The sequence below is a fragment of the Parasteatoda tepidariorum genome, chromosome 6 (assembly GCF_982258835.1).
Source record: "Parasteatoda tepidariorum strain Cologne lab strain chromosome 6, Ptep-v5.0, whole genome shotgun sequence".
In the NCBI taxonomy this organism is placed as follows: Eukaryota; Metazoa; Arthropoda; class Arachnida; order Araneae; family Theridiidae; genus Parasteatoda; species Parasteatoda tepidariorum.
The window spans coordinates 1,840,721-1,866,613 of NC_141760.1; the positions used below are offsets into that span (position 1 = coordinate 1,840,721).

At 31.0% G+C, this 25,893-nt stretch overlaps 1 protein-coding gene across 2 annotated transcripts; it reads right to left on the minus strand.

Annotated features, from left to right (window-relative positions):
* Nucleotides 1-725: 725 nt before the first annotated feature.
* On the minus strand, nt 726-25,893 carry LOC107443487 (cytochrome P450 2J2). 2 transcript variants are annotated; one of them, XM_043050097.3, is made up of 7 exons: nt 25,588-25,893; nt 11,331-11,712; nt 8,416-8,752; nt 7,615-7,814; nt 6,418-6,681; nt 4,278-4,451; nt 726-2,305 (listed from the first exon to the last, which is right to left on the minus strand). In XM_043050097.3, exons 2-7 carry the CDS (start codon nt 11,710-11,712, stop codon nt 2,145-2,147), a joined length of 1,518 nt encoding a protein of 505 aa, XP_042906031.2. In that variant the 5' UTR covers nt 25,588-25,893; the 3' UTR covers nt 726-2,144. The 2 variants fall into 2 exon arrangements, with proteins under 2 accessions (XP_042906031.2, XP_042906030.2); XM_043050096.3 differs by lacking the exon at nt 25,588-25,893 and adding an exon at nt 13,082-13,226.

A 25,893-nucleotide genomic window follows, 5' to 3' on the forward strand; every position in this document is an offset into this window, starting at 1 on the left:
CAGAAATTCCTCCTTATAATCATTACGAAAATCATTTTTGATGCCACGAATCGGGGTTAGTTTAATTTTAAATTTCTTGTGAAAAATCAGTTGTAGAAAGGAAAATGATAATTTAGCTTGAATGAGCATTCTTACCTATAGTGTTGATTTATAGTATTTAAATAAATGTATGCTCAATGATTTCTCTCTTAGAAACGATCCGAGAACCAGGTGGGCAAAGTTACTTAGACAATCGGGGTAACTTTGCCAAACAAATATTTTCTATAATGAAAACTGCATCCTAAGTTGATCCTGGAATTGCATTTGTTGAGGCTAAAATGACCAAACCAAAAAAATATTTAACATGGAAATTCTTAAAAATTCTTAAAAAATATTTCTTGGCTTAAAATTTTGCCGTATATAGTATCAGCAGAAATATTAAAAAAAATCGTTTATTCAGGTGAAGAAATTGAATAATTTGCATGTCTTAAGTGAAAAATTTGTTCTTCGCATGCATATTTCCAGACCATAGAACAAATCATGAGCCCCGATGACTCAGTGGACTGTGAAGATTTTTTTAGAGACAACGAAAGAAGTAAAATTTAACTAAAGGATTATAAACCCTCGACCGAAAAGTGGAGTCCTTTTGGCAGTCAAAGTTTGTATTTCAGTGTAAGAACAAGTTTAAAAAGTTTTGGTAACTTCATGGGATATTAAAAAAAATAATAAATTTCTTTTTAAATAAATTTATTTTACAAAATGATATAAAAACTTTATTGATACTGTTTATAAAAACAATTTTAGAACATGATGATGGTGAGCCTAAAGTTTTTCTTTTCTGCCATCTTCTTTACATAAACATTCCACTTCTTTTGCGAAAATATTCTTAAAAAAATTGCAGTCACATAAATTGAGCGCTTTGAAATGAGTTTCATAATTATTTAAAAACTTGCTGTGAGTGATATATATTGTGTGAATGATAATTGGGGATAGCGGTGGCCAAGGCAAGAGTCAACGGTAGATATAGGAACCGATTCACCGTCCATGATGGTCCTTGTGGTAACTTCTGAGGTTGCTTCGCTCTTCAGTAGCGAAATGAGGTGGTGCAAAATACTATTGGTGAGTTATACTGTTTGTACCTTGTTTTTTTTTTAAAAAATAGTTAACAGATTGTACTATAGTGATGCGCATAATGTATTTTTCATGACGGTTGTCAAAACTTTCCGATAGTTTGTTAGTATTAAGAAGTGTTCATTCGGCTCTTTGCAAATCTCTCCGGCATTTCGTAATGCACCACGCGAATTGAAATTTCCTTCACTATTTTATTATAACCTTCAGGATATTTACAAGCTTGTAATAATCATTCGATATGAATTTAGGCTGATTAGAAAAAGAATTTAGTAAATACAGAACAATTGGATGAAGAACAACTCAGACTGAATTTTCTTACACACCATTTAAATGAGGACTTAAAACAGGCTCGAGAGTGCAGTGTTTTGACGTCACAAGCTTGGTAAAAGCCTATTCTAATTTGCACCATTCTTAAAATTAAGAATTCTTCCTTGATACCATTGATGCAAAAGCCAATCATCACTCGTCTGAATTCCGACCTGACTTGAAGCTGTCTTTTTGTTTGACTATGGTTACTTGAAGACAAACTAGTAGAATCAAATGTAAAAGAAAACGAAATTTTACACTCTTCTTCTGACATTACGCTACCGATATTGGGCCTCGTGTGAATAGTTTTTTTTAATCTGTTCCAATACACGTATAATGTGGCTATAAAAAGGTCCATTCTGGGCTTACTACAGCCTGTTCAGGTTAGTACAAAAGTTACTACAAACGTTACTTAGTAGTCAAAGGTTACTTAGGTTACAACAACTGATAAATGAATGATATATTTTATAGTTAGCCTATAGATAAGCGGGCGCATTCCAATAAGCCTAAAAATTCAGACAGTGTAAAAATTCGTGCAAGTTTTTAATTAGCACATCGAATGGAAAAATTTTAGAGAATTTTTGCCAAGAGCCGGATTATTCAAAGTATGTGATGTACAAACAAAAAACTTTCATCTGTAATTGAGTTCTCAAGATTAGATTAATCTATCTTAGATGAAGATGTAAAGACTCAGAGCAAATGTTCCATTTTGTGTTGCAGCTTCGTTATTACTTCCTGGGCGTGACGCATATTTTGAGCTTTCGAGACATCACTACTTCAAAATATGTCTTTGGTTCTTGATACGATATTTTGAAGTTTTTGATTATGGCTGCCAAATAAACAAACGTTTGCATCAGAACAAAGCCTTCACCGAGACACACTCTCTTACCTGGAATGGAAACAAGTATATTAATTTCATTATGCTCACAAAATTGTCCCCGACATCGATTAGAGAAACAATAAAAGTAAAGTGGAAGAAGATTCTGTTTTCTGCGTTCAGGTTTGAAAAGATATATTTTCCCCAAGTTGTATATTTATGTATAAGAATCGTCAACAGATGGCGCGTCTACAGATGATGTCAAAGTGTAAAGAGGTGGAAGAGGCAAATCCCTCCCAAAGGAAATTGTAACAATTTGTATCGTGAGGGAGGGAAATGGTAACAAAAGCTTTACAGCATACATTTAGGCTATCATAAAAATATTTAAAATCAGCATATTAAATACTTTCATATTGCTTATTTTAGTTTTTTTAAACTTTTTAGTCAAAAAAAGCTCACATAAAAGCATTTTTGTTGTGTTCGCACATGCCATTAAAATACAGTTGAAGTTTATAAATAAAATTCGAAACCAATATTGCTGTGTTTCGTTTCTGAGCTCCAAGAATATGTTTATTTAATAGAGTGTAGCATGCGATAAAGGGGAGTAGAGGAAATGATTGAGTGGAACATTTGGTGATAAAGAGGGGGAGGAAATTACAAATATTGAATAAATGTGATATCATTTATGGATGGTTGACTGAATGTAAACAATAACGAGCTTTCTAAAACCTGAAGAAATTTAGAAATATTTCCGGTGTATCCCTCTGCTTATGTTGTGCGTACGAGGTGATGTGTGAACAGGTATCATATTCCAGGAAGTGGGACAAAATCAAATGGCAAATTGATATGAGGATAAGAGTGAGATGCTTTTGTTCAGATAATGGTAATTTGTTAATGGAACAATTAACATAGGATATCCCAACGAATTTGGTGCCCTCGTCCTGACAAAGTCCAATGGGATATTCATAAGAGTGAGATACATTTGCCTAGATTAAATACATTTGCCTTAAGAAATAACTGATTAAATGTATCTCAGTGTCTTTTGGATCGATGTTTAAAATTATGTATATATCATTGAGACGGGTACAGCAGAAAGTGGAGAAATCTATTGCAACATTTTGCATTTTATAAAACACCAGATCGTAACAGATTTGATGATGAATTGAGATCATATCAATAGTTCTGAATCAATTAAGTGCTCGGGAAAGTAATTTCCTTCGAGCATTCATCAAGATCCACAGAAGAATCGCTTTACTTGGTATCTCCAGCAAAAATAGTACGAAAGAACTTGTGATTGTAAGAAGGTGAAGTTAATCGTTTCGTAGCGGCTAAGTCCACCTTCCTCCACTTCTCCCCCAGTCGTAGATACCTTCTTATGAAGGCATGAAAGAAAAATACCGATTTCCTGGTAAAGAAAGGAATGACGATTTCATAAATCCTTCACAATTAAATGATTTCGCAAAAAATTCTCCAAAAATAATCTAGAATTCAAGAAAAGATTTGTTTCTTATCTATCAAACGAAGTTAGGCGAAGGTGCAGTCACTCTTAGGGGTAGGTCTCCTCTATCTAGTTGTGGTGTGATTATTTTTGTTTGCCAGAATATTAATTATTTAAAGCAAATGATTTCCATTCAGCGTTGTTTGAATAGGTGATTTTCGAAAATAGCCGCCTGTGGTATCCATCAAAAATCAGCTCTCTTTTGTCAGTTGCTCTATCCATCTGGATTCAAACCTTGACCTTGAGACTGAACGCCATTGCACTGCCCACCCAGATAAGTGACGTGCAAAGCGACGTCAGAAGTGATGACGTCACTATTTTCTGCCTTTCAGAGACGTGAAAGCAACCCTATTTTTACCACAAAAAAATATTGCTTCTTTTGATGGGTATTAAACCCTTCTGTAATCTATTATGTTGAGTTCTGCGAAACACAAATAAACGACGCAATTTCAAAAGAGTAAAAAAATAATAACCGATAAATAAATAATAATAAACAGATAAATAAATAATAATAAATGAAAAAATAGAAAACTTGAAGTGACTCACCTACACCGAATGTAATGGGTAATTCTTCTCTTGGTTTTCCGTCTACTCCAAGGAATCTGGAAGGATTAAATTTATCTGGATCCTCGTATACATTGGGATCGTTATGTATAGCATAGACGTTTGTGACAGTTATGGCTCCTTTAGGTATCCTGTAACCCCCGACGGTCGTTTCTTCTGTTCGAAAAGATATAATACAGTTTGTCTTAATGAAATGGAGGATAATAAAGGGGAATTTAATTTTATAGGGTTAGCTAATATATGCTTTTTATAATGCTTGTTGGAATATTTTTATACATTAAAATATCTTTGACATTGCATTATTATGCATATACATAGTGACGATAATTATATACTCTTAGAAAAATTAATGTGGTTATAATATGACCGTATAGGACAATAGTTCAAATTATGTGACTATAATAACAGCAGACCCATAAGCACTTTCTCAAAAGTATAATTTATGTAAAAAAAAAATTCATAAAAGATAAGCATTTTATCTCACAATATAAAAATTTCATAAAAGATAAACATCTTATCTCACAATATATTTTTATGCTTAATCAGTGTTTTCTCTCAATTTCCGAAAAAAAAATTCCAACTTTTTTATGTATATCAGGTAAATTTTTATGAAAATCCCTGACATATTTCATCTATACCATGCACAATTGTTCATCAGAAAACTTTGATTTTTTATTTGAAATGTTAAATATTAGATTTTGTGAGCAAAAAGACATATTAGAATAAGAATTGAAAAGTTTCACTAAAAAGTGGAATTTTTTAAAATATTTGTAATGTAGATGCTAGAATTATTTAACTCAAATCTCAATAACTTATTACTGTTACTTACTATTCTAAGACTGGTTATTTTCCAGTTATAATACAGTGATTTTACAGTTTGTTTTGTAAAAAAATGCCACTTTTCCTAATCACTCACTGATTTTTAGAGTTAAAATAAAATTCCCTGACCATTCCAGGTTTTCCATGTTCTCCCTGATCAGTGGGAGCTCTGTTAACTCATCCATGGCAACAAATTTGCTTTGTATAAATATTAAAATCATATCTGTTTTTAAAAATAAATCCCAGCTTGATTTGGCTTGCACAAATTTTTCTGAAGCTTTTGACTCAATTGATTTTGGTATTTTATTAAACAAGGGTCTCATGAAAATCTGGTTGAATTTTCCTATTTATGCAATAGATCTTTATTTATGTGTATTTCAGAAATGCTATTTCTACTAATTGTTCTTGAATAGCTCTGGGATCAAAACCCTCTGCTCTTCATTTTTTATTAATAATCTCTGTTGCGTTTTTAAAACATTTGAGTTTTTATTTTTTTGCAGATTATCTTTCATATTCTTTTAGAAAATCAATTATATTACTTTGATCCGTTTGATATCCGATCTTTAATAATTTAATTTTCAAAGCTTATGGTAAACTCAGTTTTATAAATCAGTAAAACTTCACAAATGAGCAAATCTAATAAAGAATTCAATACTTTACTTTTATCCGTCCTACACTGAAATATTGCTGTAGTAATTGTATCCCTACTTTAATAATAAAAAGCAATCTGTCGAAAGAGTTCAAAATTATTTTTTACGTTTTTATAATGTAAAGCAAATAAGCAATATCTCTTGTTTCTACATTGCAAAGTATTTTTGATTGGTGAATGTTTTGTCTTTAAGACCGAAATAAAATACTTTTACCTTATACTGAACACCGAAATCAAACATCGCTGGATACGGTCGGTAAGCGGGTGGGTGACCACTTTGATCACACTGCATGGGGACCGAGGGGGCGCGGACCTCGTTGAAGAGTTCCATCGTAAAGTGCTCGATTTCGAAGGTTGTCGGGCTTCCAAAGCAGGATAGCCATCCCCTCTGCAGAGGATCAAAATTGCGATGGCATGTCTTCGGATCACCCTCAGGGTTGTTTCCTAAACCGTCTCCAATAGCCCCTTGTGCAGCTCTAGAGTGACGTAAATAAAGCATCTACCAACCTAACCTTACTTCATTCAGAAAAATAATATCGCACAGTTAATTTCGATTGGAAAATAGTGCGATATAAAACGGACATCACAGGTATCCGAATAGTCAGCGTGTGAAAAAAAACATTATCTTGTTTTTAATGACTTATTTGAGCTTACTCGTGCATTCCAGACTTGGAAAGAGAGGAATGAAATTAGCCAATCGCTGAGCCTCCAAAAGGAATGCGTTGAAGTATCTGAGTTTGCTTTTGTCAGCCATGGTTGGATTCCTGTCCTCTCCGCACACCTCCACCAGTTCCTTGTAGATCTTCTCCTGCTCCTCGGGGTGGTCCAACAGTGCCATGAGCATGAATGTCACATAAGTTGCAACATTCACAACTCCATCTCCAACAAACTGTAAGAGATTGCTCACCAAAGTTTCGTCTAGAAATCAACAGATCATTTTAATCATTAAATAAAAATTCTATTAAATGCAAATGCTAAAAGAATCGAAGCACACATTTGAGAAACAAATAATAACAGATAATTTTTGTTTGTTTGCTCATTTGTCATAAGCATTTTAGAACAATTGGTGCAAGCACCTCCATAATAACACAAAAAAATATGATTAATTCATCGGTTACCATATATGTATAAATAAAAGTGTGAGAATTTAAATACTTATAGCAAAATGAAATCTGAAGATACGCATGTTAGCTTGTTTGTATTTATCATAGAAGTCTGCATAAGTCTGCAAATAAACTAAATAATGAAAACCATAAAAGCTTGAGTGTGTTGTGTTCCGCTCAGCTCCAAGTTCTACACTGGCTAGACAAAAGTATCGGTATTCTCGCTGGTACAGACTACTAAAAGTACGAGGGTGGACCCCTTTTTGCATCCTAGGGAGGCACTGTGTTTGAATGGTGGATACAGAAATTTACTTCCAGCTGAAATGAGTGACCGGTAGTGAATATGGTTCATTTGAATGACTACGTGGGATTTGCAGTTGGTGGTCTTAGAAAGCAAATCTATTTCCTCAAATCATAGATGCGTATGTCTCGATTTTCGATTGGAGCAGTTATCTTACTGGAAGAGAAACGGGGGCCTTCCCCGAAATATTGCCAAGGAGTTAGAAAAGCAGCTTTGTCCAGAATGTCCACATATATCTCAGACTTCATGTTCCGATCACAGAAGTTAAGGGACCGAAGTCAAACCATGAAAAAAACTCCCACACTGTGATGCAGTTCCACTTTTTCGGCTGTCGTCCGGACAATTTTGACCAAATTGTATACATCCCTGATGTTAAATATATACTTTGCACGGGTGATATGTATTTTCCTAGCAGAAACAATGTTAATGATGTTCTAAAATGGTTACCTGTGAAGTATTGATACGTTTCGTCTCCTTTAGATCTTCTCAAATTTTTCTCGTTCATGTATGCGTCGATGATGTCCCGAATGTTATCTTCATCGTATGTCCGTCGGTGGTCATCAATCATTTTTTGAAATCTACTCTTCACCTTGCTGTGGAGTTTCATCGCCTCTTTGTAGAAATGTAGGTACGGAGCAATAAAGTACCTGAAAACGAATTCGCAGAAATAAAACACCGTTAAGAGCCTTCTTTCACAATCTTGAATTATAGGTAATTTTTTTAAATTTTTAACAAAAAATTATGTGTTTTTTTTAACGTAAACAAATACTTGATCATAGAACATATTTTTATAGCGAAATACCTAAAAAAATTAAATTTGGAGAAATAAAATAATGTTTAAATGTGATATTTCTTACATTTTCTAAATAATTGATATTGAATTTCTAAATAATTGACAGCTCGATAGAATTGGCATTCACAATTGAAATTCTTTCACAAGCTACTGGTTAACGGCCTCTAGTTTAGAGTTACTTACAGAGAAGTTTTTTCATTCTGAAAAAATACATTATTGTTTCCGATTTCTTAACTAACTTTAGATATCGTCTTCGCTTTGTAATTTGTATATTTAGGGTTAGGCTTTTGAACCATTACGTGTGTCAATCAGTTCGCGAAAATTAAATCAAAAGTTACTCAAGATGTTTGTGTATTGTTCATGAATCCCATTGAATCTTTAACGTTCCTGCGACTACTTTCAATTTATAAGTAGTTTAACACTGAGAAAAAGAAAAAGACGTTGCACGAACTTACCTAGCGAAGGTTCCGTGCAAGAGCATATTCTTCGAATGAACAATCTGGCTCACTTGTCTGTATTCTTCCTGAATGCTGCTTATATCTTCCTCGGTCACGGGTGTGCTGATTCCCAATAAAGTGTTACGAATCATTCGATTACTTTTATTCACTAAAAGTCTCAGTATGTCAACGGGCTCTTTCGAACACTTTCTGAGGTCTTCCACGAGGCTGCAGACAGTTTCATCTGCGACGTCCGCTGTGTTTTCTTTAAAGAGGGTCATGCCTCTGTCTCTGAATTGCGTCAGAAAATATCTCCGCACAGTCTGCCATTTTTCTCCTCTAGAATACACCACTCCTACGTGGACAAAGAATAGTAGACAATAAACAAATGAACTATAATGATCTATACTTACACAATTTAAAGGGTGAAGTTAAATCTAAACTTCAATATATCGCTGGTTCAAAACTAAAACGACACATCTGCAAACCTATTATGCTTGCAGATGTGTCATTTTAGTTTTGAAGCAGCGATATGATAAAGCCTACTCCAAGACCCGATGTTTTTCATGAATTATTCTCGCTAATTTTGGCCTTACACGTTATTCGTTAAACGATCGATGTTTCTTGTTTACAATTGAGCAGAGAAAATGAAAGTTTGATTTCGAAATTGAACATGCCGTCGAAACACAAGTAAAATGTAATATGTTGATTGTATGTTAAATATTATATGTGTAATGCTGTTCAATAAAGAAATTTATATGTCATAAGAAGCGCAGGTATCTCTCAATGTTCTTAAACAAATTTAAAACAATAAATTTTTATCCGCTTCTATTTCGTTAAGCCTTGTTTGAATTCATCTTAATGCGAAACACTTAGATCCAGAAGTTATGCATGATGTTTTTTAATACACCACTATGTTGTAAAAAAGTTGTCACCATTTCTTGGTTTCCTGATTTCTTATAGAGTAAAACTATAGATACAGAATTAAGCCGTGGATCTTTTTACATTGACCGGTAGGAAAATGTCATAAAGCTAAAGAAATCGCCATTTATCATTAACCGTCTACAAACTAAGATTCTACAGTATGTAAAAACTTCTCCTCAATTGAAATCGTTCTTTTTAGTCAACAACTTGAAATTTTTTTAAAACTAGTTTAAAGAGTATGAATCTGAACGGTAGATTCTGAAGGATAGAGAATGTTGTCTCGGCTTTTCAAAATTGCATGAACTTCAAAGAGTGAAAAAAATCACTTTTCAAACTTTTAAATTCGGAAAGATAGAGATATGAAAAAGCAAAAACTACATAAAAGCATATATTGCTTAAGAAGAGGCTAATGCATCGATGGAAGGAGGTTTGAAAATAAGATTTTGCGGAAAATACTTTCGATTCAAGCGTTTATACAAATTTAAATTTGTTTCTGTAGCTTCTCAAAAAGTTCTAGTTTAGAAAAATCTTTATAAGATATTTTTTGAAATGCTGTAAATTTTCTGCCAAAAGAAAGAACAAGTAGATTATTGAAACTTTCAGGGTGATCAACTAAATTTATATAAATGAATATACTTCTGGCAACAATGTATACGCCGATATTGTATACAATATCGAATATCCGAAATCAACAAGACAAAGTATAATATAATTAAACGTTTCACGCATTTCTTAAACATTATATACAACACCAAATGACAAACGCTCAAGTATGAAATATGCAAAATTTTAGTGTCGCAAGTTGAATCATATTTTAATTTTGTTTCTTTAAAAAGAATGCAGCTAAATTTTTAGCAATCATCATATATTACCAGAGATAAGATTAACCGTCAAGGAAGGCACGGAATTCCCCACACTTAACACATCAAATCAGTAATAGTTTATGAAAAAAAAAGCTAAACGGAATAATAGACTGTTTATTTTTATCTGACTTATAACTGCCAACTATATTATCACACTTTGCCCAAAGTGCATTTATCAGTATATAAAGTGCCTAAATAAAGTATATAATAAATCTTTTATTTAATATTTTGGCTAAAGAGCATTTTTTCATTGTAAAGAGACGAGATAAGATAATTAATCTTTCATTCTGTGCACAAAGGGCATTTGGGATAGTATACAGTGCCTAACACAAAGTATATACGAGTTAACTTATTTCAAAGTATGCCCAAAGAGCATTTGTAATTGTATACACTGCCTAGATAAAGTATATAATAATTATTTTATTTCAAAATGTGCACTAAGAGCATAATCATTAGGTACTTAGGTAATCAATAAAGTACATAATATTTCCCATATTTCAAAATGTGTCCAAAGAACAATTGTAATTGTATACACCGCATAGATAAAGTATATAATAATTTTTTTTGTTTCAAAATGTGCCCCTGGAGCATAATCATTAGGTACTGTACCTCAATAAAGTATATATTAATTATCTTATATTATACTGTTCCTAATGAGCATCTGTTATTGAATGCAGTGCTTAGGTGAAGAATATAATAATTCTCTTGCTTTAAACTGTGAAGGAGCATATCTCATTGTTCACTGTGCCTAGACAAAGTATATAATAATTCTCTTATTTCATATTTTACCTAAAGAGAATTTGTTATTGTATACAGCGTCTAGATTAAATATATCATAATCTCTTATTCAGTGTCGAAATAAAGTATTAAATAATTTCAAAAAAGTGCCTAAAGAGCATATGTAAATACAAAATATGTAAGTACTGTGCCTAGAATATGTATTTATAAATACTGTGCTTAGATAAAATATATAATAATCACCTTATTTCATACTTTGCCTAAAGCTTATTAGTCTTTGAACGTAATATATGAGTAAAATATAGAATAATTTTCTTTTTATGTACTTTGATTACAATTAACTGGAATGCATACAATGCCGGTGTTTCGTACATTGTCGGTATGCATGAATAAGGAATAAATAGTCACCGTCTTCAAAAATTCTGGCCAGAAGATTGAAATCAGGTGTTCTCTCCCTGAAGTAGTCCGTTTTAGTGATGTGGGCTTCCCTCAGAATTTTCTGACTGGCGAGATTTATGTAGAGTGCACCCGTGATTCTGAAACTGAAAATATCACCGTATTTCTTCTTCAGTTCCAGCTGCTGCAGGTGAGAGTGTTCACTCACTATAAATGGCCACCATCCCAGAATAGGCACTCCTGTCGGTCCAGGGGGAACTCCGTAGTCTCTGAGAATGTAATACACCGAGGCAGCGAGGATATATCCTAGGATTAAAGATGCGGAAGCAACTCCTATTGAAATGCTTGAGATGGTGCTAGTGGCGAAAAATAGAGCCTCCTTTAAAAACTCCATCTATTAAAAAAGCCAAAGTTAGTTCAGAAAGACAATACCAAAAGTTAGAGTAAAATGCATTTTTTACTCAAATGTTACTTTTTAATTAAAAAAAGGAGTATACAAATTTACATTGCACGGCAATAAACTTATTTTTTTTTCCATAGAGAGAAAATGCGAATGAAGTTACTTTATTTATATATAACGTTAAGACACTCTATTTGTTGTTGAGTCCCTCTATGAGAAACAAGCACTCTTTTAAATAATCCATTGTTCATTATAAAATCTTTTAAAACAAGCGAGAAGAACATGATAAATTTTTCTCATCGTTATTAAGGTTATATTTTCTAAACACCTCAGAATGTTCTTTTGTGAGCCGCAAGAGTTCTAGTGGATGAGCTGTGTTGCAGTTTGAGATGTAGCCTTTACGATAGCTAAATTATTATATATATATATATATTTTTAGAGTTTAGTTGCAAAAATAAATTTTTTTCTGCGATTTCTTGTACGAGAAACGTATTTACGAAATTTTATAATATCTATTTAGTTGTGAATAAATTTCCAAAGTTTGATTTTTCATCGATCATTTCATTGGAGTTTAAAGCTTGTAAATTTGAACAACAAAATAATTAACGTAGTTCCAAAATTTTTTTTTTCTAAAGGCAGCCACGGCAAGGTATTATTATTTTAATAATTTATAACTAGGCGATAAAATTTAACCCTAACTTTTACAAAACATTTATACAGATGGATGAACATTCTGAAGGAAAAATGTTGTTATTGACGTATGCCTGTTTAGGCAGAGGGGATGCGATTGTTCTTGTTTTCCATTAGCGCCATCTATGGCCAAACATTCGACTTCTGCCACACCTTGCGTCGCACCCGTTTATAGGGCGGACCCATTCATTCGTACATCCATTCATCCACAGATCGTAATTTTGACCTCAATCAGAGACGACCGATCTCCCATCCAGTACCCCCAGAGGTTTTGATTTGTTATAGGAACATGGAGGACTTCTGCGACTCAACAGATTTAACGTGCATCAGTCACTTTACTACACGGGGAGTCTTCGGCCGGCGGGGTTCGATCCCACGAACTCTCGGACATGGGCCCAGCGCCCTACCGACCAGGCTATCCCGGCCCTGATGGAAAAAGAAATGGTCATGGCTAGTAATCTTCTCTACGAATATTAAAATTTACCAGAAAACTAACCTTCGTTAAAAAGACTGACTGTATAAAAAAAACTCACGCTTTCAAATTATGACGTACAAAATCTTTAAACAAAGAAAAAAAAATATTGAAAGAATCCTTTGTGTTCATGAATTAAAAAAAAATTATCAAAAGCAAATGATGCATCGTACCTGATTAAAAAATATAATTGTTACATACCTTTCGAAAATGTATATTACTTTATGACTGAAGATAATGCCAGAACAAACGTCATCAAAAAGTCTTGTCAGCTCGATTCCTTTCCGATAAATGCTTATTTTTAAATCTGAATTCCTTTTAATTCAGAATTTAATCAAACATTGAGGACGTTTTTGGTCTGATAAGTGGTTTTGATAACTTTATAAAATATAATAAAGTAAAATGATAAAAAAGAAGTTTGAGCCTTTCGTGAGTTCAGCAATTGATAAGAGTTGAATGATTGTTTCAGTTTATTGCAGTTATTATTAGAAATAGGTAACATTTTTAATAAACTTCGTATAAAGTTTTTTTGTAATACCTAATGTTATGCTGGTGGCATTTGACATTGAAAATAAAAAAGGAATTAGAATACAGGACACAGAAGGTAATTTTCTTGGAGAAAACCAGAAGAAAACCACCCTAGAAGAAATAGGCTTCTTCCAACCCATTTGTGGAAGAAATTTTTTTTCGGAAAGAAATATTACATTAGGGTTTTAAACACCTTATAAATGCTATCTAGTTTAGTATCGATGATCAAGCTGTTTAATTTTTAAATAAACGAAAAATGAAAAGCAACAATTGGAAGGGAAAAAAATTGAATGAATTTGTTAAGAAATTAAAAATGACTGCAATTTTTCCAATATCTTATGTAAACGAGTACAGTCCGCAAAAAAAAAAAGATATCACCCTGAATAACTTTCGTTCTAATGATCCGATTTTCACGAACTAAGTGTCAATCTTAATGGTTCCTGGGGGTGACCTCAAATATGCTAATTAATTAGTGCTAACTATTAATTAAGTTACGAAATCAGACACAAAAACGTACTTTCTCTGAATAAACATGTATTTTTTTTTACATATTTGGAATCCTGACTCTTAAAATAGGGGGGGTAGACAAAATTTTAAAACAATTGGGTCGTAAATTGGGTTGCAATAAAGGTTTATATATTTGGCGATAGTCCAGAAAGCCGCCAAAAAAAGTCGCCTGCGCAAATAAATATTTTAAGATAACCCTTGACTGATTCAAAAGAGAAACGCTTAATTTTACTAGGTTGCTAGGCAACCAATTTCTGACTGTAAAAAAATTGAAATAATGTTTTGTGATTGCTCTGAGAGGTTTAATTAATAGTTAATAGAAAACACCTCGAAGTTTCTAGGCAATAGACAATTTTTAAGTTCATTTATGTCCAAAAAGCAAAAAAAATAAATAAATAAATAAAATAAAAAATTATTTTAATCTCTTTTGAAAAGAAAATTTGAATCGATATATAAGTTTTCAGAATTTAAATACATGAACTTTTTATCTGATATTATTTAGATTATGCTATTTTTCCTATGTTTATTCGAGGATTTCATACTAAAATCAAATTAACATAACTTATAATAGCTATATACAAAATTTTAGGGATAATGATTTTTACAGCTTTAATCGAGTCTTCTAGGCATGAAAGTTTGAAGGAAAAAAAAGTGCATGAAAAATAAAATGTAGATTGTATAGTAATTCTAATGCACATTCACAAGGTTTTCTGTAATTTACGATTTCTTTTTTCTATAACTCAATGAATTGCTGAATGTTTAGTGGCATTTTAAAAACATTGAAATATGTTATGTTTAAGAATAAGATATAGAAATAATATGTTGCATATTGTATGATTCATTGTTTAAAAAATTGCTTCATTTTGCTAGATATTTACGTTACATGGTTTTCTTTGGATAAAGATGATTAGCAAATAGCATCCACATGTTTCGATACATTCTGAAACTTACGTTCGCAAATTCACCATAAAATGTCGCACAGCATATTCTTCAATTACGATAAGCTACATTTACCACCAAATACTGCTACTATGATTATTTTTGTTATATATATATATATATATATATATATATATATATATATATATATATATATATATATATATATATATATATATATATATATATAACGTCGTTGCCGAGTGGAAGGATTAAAACAGGTCATAGGTCGGGAAGGAGGGTACAAAATTTATTTATTAATTATTAGACAAGAGCAGTCATGAGAATGAGTGAAAGTGCACATGAAAAGTTGCGCTCCTTGGTTATATGTTAGGGAAAATCTTGCAAAGTAAAATCCGTAATATGTCTTAATTTAGGGAAAGAGGGAACTCTTAGTAGTTGCTATTGGTTTATGAAATAGATCGAACGTTTCCCACACAAGAGCAAAGGGAAAAATGTCCTGCTCTTAATTAAATGCATACTTGAGCCAAAAATAGATTTAAGAACAGGATGTGGTTTTTAAAAGTGTGAGAAAGTATTTCGTTTAGAATAATTAATTAGGATGAAGTTTTATAGCAAAGAAACTAACATAAAAAGATTAATTGAAGCTTTTTATGTTACATATATATATATATATATATATATATATATATATATATATATATATATATATATCTGATATGATACTCTCTTTTTAAACAGAGCTCGTAAGGCCCTTAAGATACTGAAATGGGGGCACGAAAACTTAAAAGATTTTTATTTTCCTAATGCCCGCCTGTGTTAACATCAGTCAATTCAGGCATCTACAGGGCGACAGATATCTGTGTGGCCTAAGGATTCCTAACGAGCATCAAACATTCTCAAAATTAAGTGTTCATTCACTGGAAAATTTAGTGTTTATTCAATTTAAGAACTGTTCCTTCACTTGGTTATCTTACTGCTTATTATTTAAACCACCAAAAGCTTAAAACAATATTATGTAAGTAATCTAAATTTTTTTTACATAATTTGCATTTAATAACAAATATGTCGACATGCATTTAATAACAAATTCGTCATTTAGCTAAAATTACAAATTTTGAAATTTTTATGATTTTTTTTAAAGACAAGCTAAGCTTAAGTATTCCTTCACTGGTTAGTTTACCCTATAAGATTTTGAGAAATTTGCGATGTTGTGAGAGATGCTTAAAAATGTTGACTGCGTATTTTTATTAATATTTATAAAATATATATTCAAGAAATTGATGAATATTTTATTCCAAATTTATTCATTCGTATGTATATTATTGAAATTTTATCAGTTATTGAGAAAATAAAAAAATCACATTAAAGAAGCACAATCTGTTGTATAATCATATTCTATCAGAAGCATGATTTTATAAAACTCCACATTCTCTGAATAAAATGTATTTTATTCAATAAAATGTTTTATTCAAATTTCTTTACTAAATTGCAAATAGAATTTTAGACGACTAAAGAAGAAACATCGTATTTTATAGCTTAAAAAAATAAAAATGAAAAGATAAAAGCAAACGATTATTAGCGAAAAAAATATGAATGAAATTTTATGCTAAGCGCGCGAAGTCAAGTTCCTCGCAAGTTTATCACATTTTAATATTAATCGCTCCATTTAATCATTTATTCATTGTCGCCAAATTATTTTTTTAAAAATAATTAATTTTAATTTTTCTCAGCTTCTAATAAATAAAAACAGTTGAAACTTTAGATTTTTCAATTGAAAAATATGTAGATTAATATGGTATAAAAAAATTCATACCTTATAATTCAAAAATTTTTCATCCTTAATTTAATTAAATAATAAAAAATAATTAACAATTATTAAAAATTATTTTTTTCGTGAAATTATCTTTGGGTAAATGAGTTTTATGACTGGGTGAAATTTTCTTCGAATTGCTTTATTAGTTTTTAAAATATGACTAAAAACGTAAAAAGTGAAATTAACATTAAGGGGTACGAACTTTGAATCGCTCTCCTGACCAAACTATGGGGATCATATTTCCCAGATTGCGGCTACCCCCTATATTTTGAAGGTTAAGAATCCAAATATGTAAGAAAAAATATATGTTTATTCAGAGAAAGTACGTTTTTGTGTCTGATTTCGTAACTTAATTAATAGTTAGCACTAATTAATTAGCATATTTGAGGTCACCCCCAGGAACCATTAAGATTAACACTTAGTTCGTGAAAATCCGATCATTAGAACGAAAATTATTCAGGGTGATATCTTTTTTTTTTTGCCGACTGTACAGTAAAACTTAGCTTTACAATAGTAAAAAAAACTATGTTTAAATAACATGATTACAATTTTTAATGCTATTTTAAATGAACATGCTAGCGATTCTTACAATACTTTTAAGCATTTGTATTGTTTTTTTTCTTCTATTTTGACGTTTCATCCCCTTTTTTTACAGTTTCTTTCAGTTATTCATAAGGAAATAAATTTTTTCCCGATTATTAAAAAAATTTGCATTGTTTTTATACTTTTCTTTGATTAAATAAGGAAAAAAATTAATTTTTTATAACGCTTCTAATAATCATAATTCTAATAACATGAATCGATATTTATTCTATTTTGATTGTCGATAGTGCTTGATATGAATCATGTACTGACATTTATGGACATCTTTTTACTTTTATCGTGGGTTGATGTTTATTGTACTCAAGATATGTTAGGAAAATATATTTTATTGATCGTTATCATGAAAATTTAAAAATATTGATACTAATCACTCATTAGATACAATGGAAGTTAAGGCTTCACATTTCCGTATGTCACGAAACTGTAGATCTTGAGTTTTCATGATCCATCGGCCCCACCATGGGCTGCTACGTAAAATGACTTTCTTAGGTTCACTCTTTTTGTAATTTTGAACATTCGGAGATATTTCCGTATTTGGTTATGCCTACATCCATGCTCTAAACAGTTTTTTAACTTCCTAAAATTAATAATAAAAAGAAACCTATAGTGGTTTGCCCGAGGTTGACGGTGAGTTATACCTTTCGAGTTGGTCCCTTTCTGTCACATGGGGCCGTTCAAAAAGTACGTACATCCCGAAGGGGGGGGGGTATTTGCTATTTTATACTGTTTTTGCACGATGGGGAGGGGGGAGGTATTATACAAAGTACGTACATTATAAGCATACACCAAATTTAAATTTGACATTTTCCTACACATGTATTATACATATGTTTGTTCTTGTATTTTTTTTCACACGGCGACCACTTGTTAGAATGAGTAAATCAGTTCTCAAAAAAAGTTGTCTCGCAAAATACTTGCATACTCGGGACCGACTTATGTAACTATAAGATCTGCTAAGAATTCATCATCGACTGCCTATTCGCATGCAGCAGATATTGAGCATATTTTCGAATTGCCTGTTTTTACTGGATCTTTAAAACGAAATGATGATTCAGTCAAACCTGTGGGGATCTTCACTGTAGACGGAGGTTCCGATGAAAACCCACGGTACATTAAAGTCATCCAAACTGCTATCCATCATTTCATAACGAAGAACCTCGACGCATTATTTATAGCTAGTATTGCTCGTGGAAGAAGCGCGTACAATCGAGTCGAAAGACGCATGAGTAGAGTGGCGTGATTCTTCCTCACGATCATTTTGGTAGTCATCTAAACAATGGAGGTGAAACGATTGATAAAGTTCTCGAGGAGAAAAATTTTGCAGAAGCAGGAAAGGTATTAGCGGAAATATGGTCCGATGCGGAAATTGACAAGTTTCCAGTTATGAGTGAATACATTCACCCGGAAAACTCAGAACTGTGTTCTTCGCAAATTCGAGAAAAAGATCTGACTTGGCAAGCTAAGCACGTGAGAAACAGCCAATATCTACTGCAAATCGTTAAGTGTAACGATGAATCCTGCTGTTCTAAATTTCGGAGTTCAATTCTTAAGCTTGTGCCTAACAGATTTTTATCAGCGCCTGTGCCCATAGCACAAACTGATGATGGACTTGATATTAATCAACCACGAGGATTTTTTCGATCATTATTTTTATCTCAAACGTTGGAGCCAATTGCAAAAGCTGTTGTTAATCAAAAAATAGGTTTAAACTTCATCACAGAAATACCATACAATGCCATCGGTGGAAGGTGATATTAAACGCAAAATTTGTCCTACTTGTGGTACATATTTTGCATCTTTAACTTGTTTGAAAGATCACAAGAAAATATGCAAATCTTCTTTGCAAATCAACAAAGTAAGACCAGTTCGTGTAGCAGCTTGTCGACAGAAAGAACTTTTGGTTATCCTTCGAAACCAGGAAAACGAAGAGGATGCAGAGTGGATCGAAGATGATCTCGTTGATGAAGATAATCTATATGTTTCATCAGTGGCAGACAAGAGTAACGCTGAATTGGTGTCTCTCGAGAAGCATTTGGAATGTCCTTGGGAAAATACTGTTGATTAATTGTATTGATTGTAGGAAATTATTATGTTGATCAGATAAGATTGTTTTATTTATTAATTCAAAGATAAAGTTGGGTGTTATTATTTAAATAATTTAAATGAATAAATTATTTCAAATAAATATTTAATTTTATTTAAAACATAATTATTTTAATTTTTATGAAAAAGGGGGGTAGACTAATAAAATGTACACACTCTAAGGGGGGGGGAGTAAGACCTTATGTACGGTAATGTACGAATGGGAGGGAGGGGGTTAAAAGTTCTCCATTTTCGTGTACGTACTTTTCGAACGGCCCCTATATACTATTTTTTAGTTTGTCACGTGTCGCTACCCGAAAATCGCCAAAACTTGGTGAGTATTTTGCCGTTGATACCAATACGGAAATTTTCCCGAACTTTCATTGAAATAGTGTTTGAATGAGAAAATATGTAAATTTATTTGAGTATTACGATTCATTCATACCCTTGAACATGAAATCATTAAGAAAAAAAGAAATAAAAAGATTTTAAAAATTTTTTTCTCCAAAAAAGAGGGGCCTTAATTTTAGGCACAAATATTTTTTCATTGAAGCACTGCACTGTTCAGCACAAACTTTTCAATAGCTGATGAAAAAAAGTGTTAACATTAATACCCGTTTTGAGCAATTTTATTTTTTGACCGAGCAAAACCTTTTATGAGTAATCACATATTGAAGGCTCTAATCAAAACGACCTTCAATTTTTAACGAAGTATCAGAGTTTTATCTTTGGGTCCATTTTATGACGTATTGTAGTTAACTTTAACATTGATATCAGGATGTCATCGAAAGCCTTGAACTGACGCTATCATTATAAAATAAAAATGAACTTAAAGCAGCTGCTATAAAATATTGAGTTGCTCTAAGCCTCGGATGGCTTTATATTCTGGACAGAACTAGAAATGCGTGTTTAAGACAGAAATGCGAGCAATGCGAAATGCGTGTTAATAGACAAAGCAACAAAAAACTTTCGTTTTTATTAATTATCCCAAATTTAACAACTAAACGAGGAATTTTGTGCATAATTTTTTAAGCACATAACATCATCATTACGTTCAAAGTTTCAAGATGGAGTATACAGATATTACTTCTCAGTCTTCCCTCCGTATTAAGAACACTAAGTGATAAAGTTATTTAAAAAAATCTTAAATTCTATAGTGTAAATTTAATACTGCTATTAAAAGTCCCGTGACAACCTTCTAAAGCAACTTTTGACATTAAATTTTTTTCGAAGAAGATTTTTAATAAAATGCATTAACAACGAAAGTTTACAAACTAAATAAGCTAAATAATAAAAAATGTGCAAACATAAGTGGTTTAGACAAATAGACATCATGTTATGAACGTGTATTTGGATCCATTCATAAATTTTTTATTTAAAACAAAGAGAAATTCTTATAAGAGAAGTTTGAAAAAAAAATAATTGAGCTCATACTTTCTTAAACACGCATTTTGAGATATGTCCCATTTTTTTTAACACGCATTACGACCGTTTTTTCAGAATAACAAGTTCACTAACGATCTTTTTTTTTTTTAATTAGAATCTTGAGACAGGCCGATGAACAAAAGAATAATTGTTTTAAAGAGAACGAATGCTTAGCTTGGGGCTGCAATTTTCTTTTTAAAGAAATTGACTCGACTTCGGTTAGTTAAAAGCTCACATCAAAAAAGAAAAAAAAATTTTGGTTTTATGATAATTATTCAGACTAATCTATAAACAAGATTCGTATAAGTATTATGACAAATATTTAAGCTATTAGTTATCTGACTTCATGAATCTCATTTGAACGTTTTTGAGCATATGTTTAACCGAACTAATGAAAAAAGCACGGAAAGTAATTGAAACTATTAAAAAATCGATATTTCTAAATGAATAATCACTATCCTTGCCATCAGACGCTTGTGCGCGTGAGGCATTGATATCTAGTACAACGGTTTTTACTCGGCGTTACAATATTTTTTAAAAATCTAATTTTTGAAACTTAATTGCTATAAAATGTGATTTTAAATAAAGTACCTTTTATCATAAAGAGTAGATAATTACAAATCAGTTTGATATTCTTAATATTTTCCTGAAATTATACAGAAATGTGTGAATGCTCAGGGATTTTATTTTCATACCAATATTCAATTGAAAAATGCTTGCTCGTGATAATCAAATAAACATTCTTTTTATTCGATTTTTAGCCAAATTGACAATTTTTGAGAGGTGGCAATTGAATTTCATAACTGGATCCAAGGCACGTTTTAGTATAACTACTTTTTTTTCATCATATCGGTACCTGTTCGTCAAACTAAAATCACGATAATAGGATTTCAAAAATTACAAAAAGTATGTAGAGGTTTGCCCTAGGGTTGTCTACGAGTTACACATTTTGAGTTGGTTCTATCTTTGGTGATTTGTTTTAGTTTCTCGCAGACCATGGGAACATTTCCGTATCGGTATCCACGTCGAAATGAACATAAATAAAGAGAAAAAAAATGGGTCCAAGAATGCACCTCCAAGACGAGAGAAAACCTTCCAACAACTCAACTTTGAAGTCAGACGTAACGAACATAAATACTGCGCTTGGGTTACTAAACTGCGCAGAGGGAGCAAATAAAAACGACAAGAAGTAATGGATTCCTCGATTATGGTAAACAAGCCTACTTTCTTTTAGGAGGTGTTAGTGTAACTCATAGCCACGACGGACTCGTAACCACAAGCTGTATAATTTAGGACATACTCGATGATACGTGTTGGATAACCGCTTAATGTGGGAAACGATTTGCTTTCCTTTTTTCGAATAATACGTAACAAGCAACTCGCACTCACTGCTTTTGTTCACTTTATCAAAAGTAAGAAGGATTATTATTTGCGAAAATATTTCTTTCAGCTGAATAATTACATAAATATATAATTAAAGGCTAATATTGGTATTCTGAGTTTATTTTTTGAAATCTGTATATTAGAATATTCTTGAGCCTTATCGCTTTAAAATAAAGGTTAACTGCTTTCAAAAACTTGATAAATTTTAACAAAAAAAAGTATAATGAATTAAACACTTATTAATTTAAATTAGAGTTTTTACTTTTATGGATTTTTTTTAATGATTTTTTAAACTGAATAATTTAGCAATTAAATAAAAATAAAAATTTATATTTGCCAATTAATTTATATTTGTTGCAATAGTTTTTTTAACTGCACTATTTTTGAATTTTCGGTTTCTGTTCAAAAACATCGTCTTACAAACAATCTCGTAATATATATAGAAAAAAAGCTGAAATAGTTTATTTTTTCTTTTAATCTGTTTTATTAGATAACCTTATATGCCTTATAAGAGCATAATATACATTGTGCTCAAATATTATCTTATTTATACTTATTTTTACTTCAATAATATTTATTTTATACAAATTTGTATAATTCAATTTATTTTGCTTATATTTTCATATTTGTAGCTTTTAGTTGCTCTTTTTTTAAATTCAAAATTATTTTTAAAAACATAGTCTTACTGACAAATAGTTTCGCAATTTATCGAATAAAAGTTGCATTAGTAAACTTTCTCTTTAATATGATCATAATATCGAATTTTAATACATCCTAATTTTGATCACCGCTGTAATCGTGATTACAACAATTCTAGTAATCAGTTACTTGTAGTATTCATTACAAATTTGAGTGATTTTGTTTACTATTGTAATCATGATCACAAGTAATCGAAATATATGATCACATGTAATGTGATTACAAGTAAATATGATTGCAAATTGTATGTATGATTATGTTATACAATACAGATTGTACAATATATAGTACAATGCTACATTTTGTACGTATTTACGTACCACAAACGTAAGCGCGTATGCAATGAAAATGGATATGTAAATGCATGCCTAAAATTTATGTATGTGAGAACAATATAGACTTGTAAGAGTGCATGTAAATACAATGAATGTATATATTGTATGCACATATTTGTGTGCTCTTTATGTTTGTGTTAATATACCATGTTCGTGTTAGTATAAACAAAATGTACTTGCCATTGCTTGTACGAACATGCTTACATTGTCTGCACTATGTATAAAAGTACATACATAAATTGTATCACGTATATTTTACACATGTATGAACATACATGAATTGAATGTAATCTATTTTACGTAAGTATGTACACACGCATGTATCCGCATATGATGTATACGCATTCGTGTGTATGTACATGCAAATAAGGTGCGTAGTTATACACACACAATATAAGTACGTATGTACATGGGTCCGTGCAATGTATGTATGTGTAAGCAAACATTGCATGTGTATATGCATATACATGTACCTTACATGCACATATATAATAAATATGCGCATTCTCATATTGTAGAGATATACATAGAATGTGAATACATATATTGTTCATATGAGCATATTTTCATTGGATATACTGAAATTTCACTTCATTCGTACATACAGTTTTTGAGCGTGCATATTGTACACATGTACAAAACATATTGCACGCATGTATAAAAATGCATTGGATATACATATATTGTACATCTGTAAATAAATTCATTTGATGTACATATAATGTTCAAATGTATAAGCTTACATGGAGCATGTATACATAGCACATATGTCATCCAAACATTATATATACATTTAGAGTGCTTATGTACATGCGTGTATTGTACATATACACATTGAATATGCATATATATTGAACAGATTCATATGTATGCATATATATGCATACATTGTATGTATTACCAAAAATTAAGAAGTGGTGGCAAACTGGTAATTTTAAAATACTCTTTTTTATTAATCAAATACTGTTTTTATTATTTGAAACACTGTTTTCATTATTTTTATTTACTAATTTTTAAAATTCCATTTTTTGAAATACAATTAAGTTAATGCACTTTTTATTCAAATAAAAATATTGCTGAAAATGATTAAAAGAGAAAACTAAATTCTTTTTATTCTTGTTTCAAAGCTGAAAACTAATGTATAATGCTGATTGTGGAAAAATGAAATTGCAAGGAGATGATGAAAATCAATTGAAACCAAACAAAATATTCAATTTCATCACACAAAGCATTTATCGATGATTAAAAGTTAAACAACTTATTTACATGCACGATTAAAGTACTTTTACAGTTTCTTTAAAAATTATAAGTCAAAATAACTTTTAAGAAAATCGTTTCAAATTTCACAAGTTTTAAAAATTTGCAGCAGCCTTTTGAATTAAAATTGACTTTAAATAAGTATCATTTAGAAAATCTGTAAAACAAGACTTTTGACTTGTGGTACATAAATTTGGGAACAAGAAACAATTGAGATAGTTTGACATCATGTTAAATGGTGTGCTTTTCAAAATGTTTTTTTTTTATCAGAAAATTCTTATTGTTTTCATTGTATTTCGTAAAAGCAGTATTTTTTTTAAATCTAACTTGCTTGTAGATAATAGTAATAATATAAGACTTTTCTTTAACAATTGTATGAAAATTTCATAATTAATAATATTCCATATATAATGCTTTGATCGTATTTTTATTAAAATAAAAATAAGGATACTTGCTTAGTGGTATTAAACAAAAATGCTATTCATACTTAAAAATCTTCCCACATGCTAATGAGATTTTTTCACTATTTAATTTTTATGAATAAAAAACAGCTAATAAACTGATTAAATTTAAAATGTATATAAAGAATAAATCAAATTTTAAAATCGCAAACTATTAATTTATAAACAAACGCAATTAATTGTTTATATTTTCAAACTTTTATTTGCATTTTATTGAGCTTGAGTGTCCAATAATAATAAAAGATAAATTGAGTGTCCGAAATAATAAAAAAAAACTAAGTTGAAATGAACGGATGAAAATTGTCTTCTTAAATTTGGCATTCTATTAATTTCAAAGGTAAATATAAATAAACACACTTGTTTAAATCACTCGTCTTTGTGCGTATTCCAATTCTGTTGTTTATCTCGCTATATTATAAATCGAAAGAATGAACAGAGCACGACTTTAATTTCCTAAATTATCCTAAATTATACAATTAATTATGCCTCTTAAATTACACAATTTGTAGTTACATCCTCGAGATAACCTCTACATTTAAAAAAAAAATTAAAAAAATTGCAAGTCTAAAATTCCTTTGGTGCCTCGGCGATTGTCATTAATGCAAATTAAACGGAGACATCCCCCGGGCCACTGACCGAAAGTCCCTAAATTGTGTTCATTACAAATACAGAAATCTTTGGGCAAAAAAGAGAGATTAAAACAGTACTTACCACTTATTCAACTAATCCAAAAAGTGAAATAATTTTTTTTATTATTTCAACTCTCGCTTCTTCTAAGTTACTTTCCAATCGTTAAAAAAAGAAGTAAAAATGAACAACAACGAAACATTCAGTGAACGAGGTTTAAAGACCCATTAAAAAGCGAGAATGATGAGAAATAAAACATCACAATCCATTTGATTCATTTAACTGTTAAAGGCAATGAGAACCAATAAATAAGGATATTTATGTAACCTTGATGTAACGTGATTACGCAATGTATACCTCTCAAAGTAACGACGAAATATCTCTGAGTGC